The sequence below is a fragment of the Pollicipes pollicipes genome, unplaced genomic scaffold (assembly GCF_011947565.3).
Source record: "Pollicipes pollicipes isolate AB1234 unplaced genomic scaffold, Ppol_2.1 Scaffold_6686;HRSCAF=7923_pilon_pilon_pilon, whole genome shotgun sequence".
NCBI classification, from domain to species: Eukaryota; Metazoa; Arthropoda; class Thecostraca; order Pollicipedomorpha; family Pollicipedidae; genus Pollicipes; species Pollicipes pollicipes.
The window spans coordinates 7,278,298-7,286,932 of NW_023596921.1; the positions used below are offsets into that span (position 1 = coordinate 7,278,298).

The 8,635-nt window shown below is 65.2% G+C and overlaps 1 protein-coding gene across 1 annotated transcript in view; it reads right to left on the minus strand.

The window, feature by feature from the left end:
* Window positions 1-8,635, minus strand: part of LOC119107828 (transcriptional enhancer factor TEF-1-like) — a gene marked incomplete in the record, with an annotated part of 40,277 nt that continues 31,642 nt past the window's right edge. Inside the window, 8 exon segments of the mRNA XM_037231387.1 lie at window positions 1-1,362; window positions 1,961-2,099; window positions 4,127-4,257; window positions 5,018-5,206; window positions 5,720-5,840; window positions 5,842-5,928; window positions 6,410-6,615; window positions 7,242-7,369. Of these exon segments, the coding sequence (XP_037087282.1) occupies window positions 1,249-1,362; window positions 1,961-2,099; window positions 4,127-4,257; window positions 5,018-5,206; window positions 5,720-5,840; window positions 5,842-5,928; window positions 6,410-6,615; window positions 7,242-7,369 (1,115 nt within the window).

Sequence of the window (8,635 nt, forward strand, 5' to 3'; positions counted from 1 at the left end):
TTCTCCTTTTCAATGCTTTACTGCCGAAGAAATAGCTGTACAAAATAGGACATAGCGCATAGCTACCGCAAACGGAGCCACATAATTCCACTAATCACATGGCGGGACAGCAACACAATAACAGAACAACAGCTGGCCTGCGGAGGGCCGGGCCGGGCCGGCTCCAGCTGGCGGTACCCGGCCGCACAGCGGGTGATCCCGTCTCTTAAGCCCGGCCGTCGGCGCGCGCCGCTCTGCTAAACTCGCGCTCCGACCGGAGCATTGGCATTGAGATCAAGCGCCAGCCGTATCACGCCGAGCGAAACCAACGCCGCCGGCGGCCGCGGCGCGACGCGAGCCCCGCAGGTGGCAGCACTGTCCGCCTCGACTCACCGCGCGGCCCACAGGTGGCAGCACTGCGGGCCTCCGGCCAATCACGCGCATCACAATGGCAACAGGGAGCTGGGCGCGCGCACGGCACCACCAGCCTTCTAACGGTGGGAGCGGTCTCGTCAAAAGGAGAGCCCCGGTGGCGAGCGTGCCGCGCGAGCAGATCAAGAGTCCCCCTCTGCCCAGTAAAATATGCCACAAATTGTGCTGCCACTGTTCGGTGCGAAAGATACAGGAAAATATTGAGTTCCGTGAAGGCACACCAGTGTTCCTCTCATGTGTGCGCGCAGACTGCTGTCGGCGGCGGCAGTGCAGGTGCCCACCGGCCCCGTATGGCGCGTGCACTGGTGGCTCTTGTTGGCACGAGAACATCCTAGACTCACCGCCCAGGCCTAGCCACCTAGTCACACCGTTCTGAAAGACGCACGTGGTCTTTGGAGGGGCGGAGGCGGCGCGGCCGGCAGCCAACGCCGAGACTTGCGCCCGCCATACGTCCACGCCCTCGGCCGAGCGTATTTGAACATCGTTACAAGGCACTGGGAACTATGTACACACGGGTCGGGCTGACGCGTCGGCAAGATGCGTCGCGCAGCGCCCGGTCTCAAAACGTCAAACACGCGCACACTGAGACACCTATACGCACAGCTACACCCACATTTAACAAAGGCTCGCTACGTAAAGCATCCAGCGGCGCCGGCCGCGCGCGCGGCTCGCTCACAACACCAAGGTCACAAGGTCAAGGTCGCACAGTGACGTCAGGACGAGATCATGGTGGCTATGTACAAAGGGGGAGGGGGCGCACGGGCACCGGCTCGGCGCGGCACCGGACACCTATCACGGGCGCGGGCGGGCGGCCGGCCGGCCGGCGGCGCTCAGTCCTCAGTCCTTGACCAGGCGGTAGATGTGGTGTTGCGCGCCATGCTCCGACGTTGACACTTCGAACACGAACGCGATGCACAGCAGCGTCTCCTGCGTGTCCCGATTGGTCACCACCTGCGGAATCGGTGCAGTGTCAGCGTGTGACGTCATCAGCGCCCACCACACGGCCAAAGTTCGGCCGTGGCGGCGCCGGGGGCTCGCGTCGCCCTGAGCAGCGCAGCCGCGCAGCCGGCGGCCGCCAGCTCTGGCGAGCGGGGCGCAAACTTCCGTGGGAGGGCGCGGCCGGCCGGCGCAGGCTATCCGCCCCCACCGCGCGTGGAGAGCGGCAGCCGTCGGACGACAGCGCCCCAGCGGCCCCAGCCGCGCAGGACCCCGGCCGCTCGGGCCGCCGCACGGAGCGGGACACGCGGGACGACACACCGACGGCAGAGGAGCCGCCGCACCAGCGTACGTCACTCCCGCGCACGCCGGCCGCGTGACGCGACGTCACCACGCCAGCAGACGCCAGATCTGCCGCTCGGTTCTACATGAGTTCATTCACATCGGTAGCGTGTGAATACGCTGCCCGGTGCATGCGGACCAGGCGAACTGCTGAGCGCTCGGCTGAACGCCCTCATACGAAGCCGGAGTCGTGCGGGTGTGAACCGAGCCGACCACAGGCGGGCGGCGCGGACCAGCCGGCTGGCAGCGCACGCCGGCGCGCCGGGCTCACCTGCAGAATGGTGAAGTTCTCCAGTACGCTGTTCATCATGTACTTCTCGGGCAGGTGCTTGAGCTTGTGGATGAAGTTGACCATGTATTCGCACATGGGCGACCGGTTTATTCGGTAGAAGAAGCGGCCGTTTTCGAACCTGCGGCGACGGAGACGGCGGTCACGGCCTGACCAGTGACCCAGGCGGCCGACCCAGCCCGGCAAGCGCCGCCAGTCTGCTCCCGCCGCTGGCAGCACCAGGCGGGGCCCCGCCACCCGAACACACGGCAGGCGGCCAGCGGTCCCGGGCTCGCGCCACACTCCGCCGAGGACACAAGGCCTCGGTGCCAGTCTGCTCTCGCCGCTGGCAGCACCAGGCGGGGCCCCGCCACCCGAACACACGGCAGGCGGCCAGCGGCCCAGGTTCGCGCCACACTCCGCCGAGGACACAGCGCCCCGGCGCATTTGCAAAGCGCCTGTTCCTGGTCGAGTTTGGAGCTCATCCGCTCGCCAGGGAACGTTTTCCCAACAAAGATCGGTCAGACTAGTGCGGCGCTTTATGCCGCAATCTAGACGAAGCGGCGCAGTTCTCCAGTGCACGGCTCACGTCATCGAAAAAAATGCCTAGGATGTGACAGTGACAAAAGAAGACTTAGTATGCACACCGGGAAGAAGCACGCCGCCATGAATTCACCACTGCACGAGACCAGGGGGCCCATAACAGCGCCTGCAGTGAAAGCCATTCAAGGCTTGGGCTGTTGCCCAACTGCATAAGGCTGTACATAGGCCGAGAATCACGCCAGCTATCTAAAGCCACCAGTCATTTACGGAAACTATTTAAAAACTGGAAACTAGACTAGAAAATGTCACTGGAGTCGAGACAAGTCATGTCTGGCGGGCAGCCCGTTGACCTTCAGCGGTTCGGCGGCGTCTACACCCACAGTAGCCGGTCTGGCGGCGTCTGCACCCACAGCCGTCGCCCTGACGGCGTCTGCACCCACAATAGCCGGTCTGGCGGCGCCTGCACCCACAGTAGCCGGTCTGGCGGCGCCTGCACCCACAGTAGCCGGTCTGGCGGCGTCTACACCCACAGCCGCCGGCCTGGCGGCGTCTGCACCCACAGTAGCCGGTCTGGCGGCGTCTGCACCCACAGCCGCCGGTCTGGCGACGTCTGCACCCACAGCAGCCGGTCTGGCGGCGTCTGCACCCACAGCCGCCGGTCTGGCGGCGTCTGCACCCACAGTAGCCGGCCTGGCGGCGTCTGCACCCACAGTAGCCGGTCTGGCGGCGTCTGCACCCACAGTAGCCGGTCTGGCGGCGTCTATACCCACAGTAGCCGGCCTGGCGGCGTCTGCACCCACAGTCGCCGGCCTGGCGGCGTCTGCACCCACAGTAGCCGGTCTGGCGGCGTCTGCACCCACAGCCGCCGGTCTGGCGGCGTCCGCACCCACAGCCGCCGATCTGGCGGCGTCTGCACCCACAGCCGCCGGTCTGGCGGCGTCTGCACCCACAGTAGCCGGTCTGGCGGCGTCTGCACCCACAGTAGCCGGCCTGGCGGCGTCTGCACCCACAGTAGCCGGTCTGGCGGCGTCTGCACCCACAGCCGCCGGTCTGGCGGCGTCCACACCCACAGCCGCCGGTCTGGCGGCGTCTGCACCCACAGTAGCCGGTCTGGCGGCGTCTGCACCCACAGTAGCCGGTCTGGCGGCGTCTGCACCCACAGCCGCCGGTCTGGCGGCGTCCACACCCACAGCCGCCGGTCTGGCGGCGTCTGCACCCACAGTAGCCGGTCTGGCGGCGTCTGCACCCACAGTAGCCGGCCTGGCGGCGTCTGCACCCACAGTAGCCGGTCTGGCGGCGTCTGCACCCACAGTAGCCGGCCTGGCGGCGTCTGCACCCACAGTAGCCGGTCTGGCGGCGTATGCACCCACAGCCGCCGGTCTGGCGGCGTCTGCACCCACAGTAGCCGTCGGCGGCGTCTGCACCCACAGCCGGCCGGGGCGTCTGCACCCACAGTAGCCGGTCTGGCGGCGTATGCACCCACAGCCGCCGGTCTGGCGGCGTCTGCACCCACAGTAGCCGGTCGGGCGGTGTCGGCACCCACAGAAGCCGGTCTGGCGGTGTCTGCACCTACAACTGCCGATTTGGAGGCCGCACCCGCGCCCGCTCGCCGCCGATGCCACCCACCTGGCGTACTCGGTTTCCACCTTCTCCACCACCTGCTTGCCGAAGGAGCAGACCTTGGTGGAGCAGGTGATGGTCATGTTCTCAGGTGACTCGTACTGGCTGGTGACGCCGTAGAAGGCGCCGCTGGCGTCCTGCCGGTGACGGGCGGGGGGAGACGTCAGGGACGGAAGCGGCGAGCGGGCGGACACGTCGGGGACGGAGGCGGCCGGCAGGCGGACACGTCAGGGACGGACTCGGAGAGCGGGCGGACACTTCAGGGACGAACACAACGGCCGAAGACGCCAGGGACGGGCGCCGTCGGCGGACGGAGATGTCAGGGACGGCCATGGCGGGAGGAGACGGTACGGACGGAGGCAGCCGGCGGGCGGAGATGTCAGGGAAGGAAATGGCGGGCGGAGACGCCAGGAACGGGCGCGGTGAGCGGGCGGACACTTCAGGGACGAACACAACCGTCGGAGACGCCAGGGACGGGAGCGGTCGGCGGGCGGAGATGGCAGGGACGGACATGGGGGGCGGAGACGCCGCGGACGGAGGCATCCGGCGGGCTGAGACGTCAGGAGCGGACGCGGCCAGTTAGCATGGACTCCACGTGGCCTGACACAAACACAATGATCGCAGAGACATGTCGGTACTAAGGTGCGGAAACGTCTGCCAACGAAATAGAGACGGAGAAAATGCATGGAAGGCACTCATCATGTACGATACACAGCAACGTGCAAAAGAAACGCACGAACGAAACAACACACAATCACGCGTGCAATACACCCGTCAAGTTGAACATTGCGAACCTCCAATTCACTTTGACAACCAGTAAATACATCGCGAATGTTTTAAGTTAAAAAAAACAAACTAAAGCCCGGCGCGCGCAATGGTGAGCGGCATTCGCCTGACCTGGATACTGGTGTTGAGGTCGGCCCAGAACTTGACCAGGAAGAAGGCGTTGGCCGGGCCCTTGTCGTACAGTTCGCGCAGGCCGCCCTTCTTGTCGGGGAACTTGTCGTAGATCTGCGTGATGCCGATGGCCTCCAGCGGATCGTACGAGCCCGGACCGCCGATGTGCACGAACAGATGCTTGTTGTACTGCCGAACACAGAGTCGTGGTCAGACCACACAGACACTAATACGCCGCACGGAGGATTGGCTCTTAAGAGCAGGGCCGAGTGCTTGAAACCGACGGCGCAATAAGACAAGCGCGAGCTGCGTTAAACGTGTGAGATCAAACAGTGCCCCACGCATGACAGCAGCGGGCGTTCATCTGACACTGGCAAGACTGGTGAGAGGTTCTGCGAAAGTGCACACGCTCCCCGGCCAGCCAGAGACCCACTGCCGCGTTTTGGACGGCAACAAGCGAGGTCGCACCGCGTACAGATAGGTTGGCTACGCCTCCAGGAAGACAACTGCAGCTAGCCGCGGACCTCACGCCGGATTAGCCAAACATGAATAAAACATGCCCAGCCGGCGCGAAAGTGATGCAGCGCTGCGGCCGCGTGCCCGGCGACTGCGGCGGTGTCAGACCCGCCAAACCGCCGGCCGGGACGCCGGTGGTCGGCGGACGCCGGTGGCGCTAGCCGGCCACAGGTGGCTCCCTCTCACCATGTCGGCGACGGTCTCCTGTTCGCGCGACTGCGGCGCCACCTCCATGAATGCCGAGTACTCGACCAGGCGCAGCTTCTGCGTGGCGATGCTGCGCCCCTCCCAGGCGGGCGCCGGCGCCGGCGGCTGGCCCAGCAGCGACATGTCGGCCGCGCTCGCCTGCCGGCTTGGCAGGCACGCCGTACGGGTGCTGGCTGAACGGCTTCATGCTGCCGGGGCGGCGGCGGGCGGCCGTCAGCGGAGGTGGCACACCGAACGGCTCGCACCAGTGGACACGCGGGACGCAACTGTGTGGTGTACCATCAGACCTGCGTACTCCGTCATTTGGCGTGAGCTTTACCGATGTCCTAGCCAAACCAATCAGATGTTTTGTTCCGAGAAGCGAAGCACAACAAAGGCCTCATACGAAATGTTCCAGTGAGCTAGCCGGTCGGGCCGGGAAAGATGAGTTACTGCGTCCCTCTACAATATGCATGCCGGTAAGCAAGATCACAAGTCGTAGCTGTTCCGCGCCACGTCCTATCTTGATGGCACCGGTAACAGCGCATCCGTTCTGTGACCATGCAGATGGGTCGCTGGCGAGTCCAAATCACCACCACCTCACGGGAGGCGAGCGCGCGACAACCTGACGCAGTGTGGCGCCCAGCGAGGCGCCGCGTCCCACCGGGCCAGCGCCGGCCATCCACTCACTCCTGAGTCATGCCGACTTGAAGGCCCGACTGCCAGAAGCCGCCCGGGCCGGCCGGATAGCTGGACGGAGCCAGGCCGAAGCCCGACAGGCTCTTGTGCTGCATGTTGGAGGCGGACACGATCTGCGCCGACGTCATGGCCGCCACAGAGTGCAGCGCCTTCTCCTTGGCGTGGTGGTCCTGCAGCGTGCCGAGCGGCGAGGCGTTCTGCGGCAGGCGAGGTGCGCCTCGCGTGAGGCCGACTGGTTGGCGGCGGCGGCGGCCGGCGCACTCGGCCCTGCCCTGATACGCCTGGCACCACTGCTGTCGTCAGGGGACACTCGTGCAGGCTACAAATCCAGGCAACGGCAGCCCCCCGCCCCTCCCTCCCATCGGGTGGCTTCTTCGCCGCCAGAGACGCGCCGGCGCGCGGCCCAACGGCCTGGTTAGAGCACCGGGGGGGTTGGAACTGCTCTGATTTTGTCTGGAGTACCGGAGACTACCGGAGAGGGGCTGAGGGATGGAATCAAACCCGGATTTGGGTCAGGTCAGGGGTGATCAAAACCGGGTAAGGAGGTCGGGAGCAAACGAATAGCGCGAGATAAACCATGGAAGGGAGTGGATGAATGAGCAATGTCGGGCGCGGAATAATTACCAGCAGGTAAGCAATGCTGTACAGGACACTGCAAGTTTGTGCGTGACGTGACAGGCACACTGGACCATCCTCCCCTCCCCCTCCCCCCCCCCTCAGCACACAGAGCACGGTCCAAACAGTGCGGTGCGTTACAGAGGCACCGACCCCCTGAACAGTGCGGCACGTTGTAGTGGGAGAGCCAGCGGCTGTGTCAGCTCACCTTCATCTTGGTCTGCAGCTCGCGCAGCTTCCTTCGCGCCAGCACCTGAATGTGCGAGCTGACCTGCTTTCTCGTGCGACATTTGCCCGTGCGCAGCTTGATGTAGCGCGCAATCAGCTCATTGCGACCTGCAATGACGGAGAGACAGACAATGGCAAGAGCTGGACATGATTCAACTGGGGATCATCGCGATGGTCCAAGTTGGACAGGCCGGACTCATGCCCGGTATGACTTGAAAATGACACATCGCTGGAACATAAGCATGTGAGGCGGACAGGGTACAACACCCCGGCTAAGAGTGTCAGCCACATTCGCGTCGGAGGACCCTGCCCGGACGTGTCTGAGCGACGCGCAACCTCTCCCCGGCGGAGCAACACAGGGGCAGGTCGGACACCCGCCGCTGGCCCTCTCCGAACGAGGTGACACCAGGGTCGAGCGGACGGGCCGGGCCGGCCCTGGCCGCTTCAGAAGGGACGGGCCGGGCCGGCCCTGGCCTCTTCAGGGCGGATGGGTCGGACCGGGGACGAGACGCGACCCACCGGGCTGGTCCGCGCCGCCGTCCAGCCCGCCGTCCCATCGGACCGTATCGGGGCCGCCGGCCGACCGCGAGGCGTCGCGCAAAAACACGCGCGAGATCCGACGGATACGGAGGGAAAAGGTGGCCGCTGGTCGCCGCACGCGACGCCTCTGTGCGGCCGCAGCTGGCCGGCCGGCCCGTCCGCTGGCGGCAGGCGCGCTCCGGCCCGGCCCGGCTAACCGAGGCGCCGCCGTGTTCGCGTCCAATAGCTGTCCAGTCCGACCCATCACGGAGAGCGAGCGGCTGCGCTCGGCCTTTGCATTGCCAGCACACCGACCGGAGCTCGGCTTCCAGCACGGGCTCTGATCGCTCATACGTAGGTGACACGGCGGAGCGCCGGGTTCTGGAGTGTTCCAGTGTTCAGGAGTGTTCAGGTGTTCAGGCTTCAAGAGTGTTTCAGTGTGCTCCAGGTGTCATGCAACTAAAAGAGAGCATTTCTCCTCTTCGTGAGAGGACTGTGTAAGCAGCAACATGATACTATGCATCTCTGTCGTCACTCGTCATCACGTGATAAAGTTGTTGGCTGTTTAAGCTAATCAGGCCACTGCAGTTAACTGCTTGTCTCGCTGTCCGTTACTCCAGCCAGACACTACTCTCACCCCGTCGGATAACATGTCTCCCATCCCCATCAAGGCATACCCTACTCTCCCACGCGCCCGTCCCGGTCATCCAGCCGGACAACCCCTCCAGCTCCGGACGAGGACAACCAGCCGGGCAACCCCTCCAGCTCCGGCCGGGGACATCCAGCCGGGCAAGCTCTCCAGCTCCGGCCGACGACATCCAGCCGGGCAGCCTCTCCAACTCCGGCCGACGACAT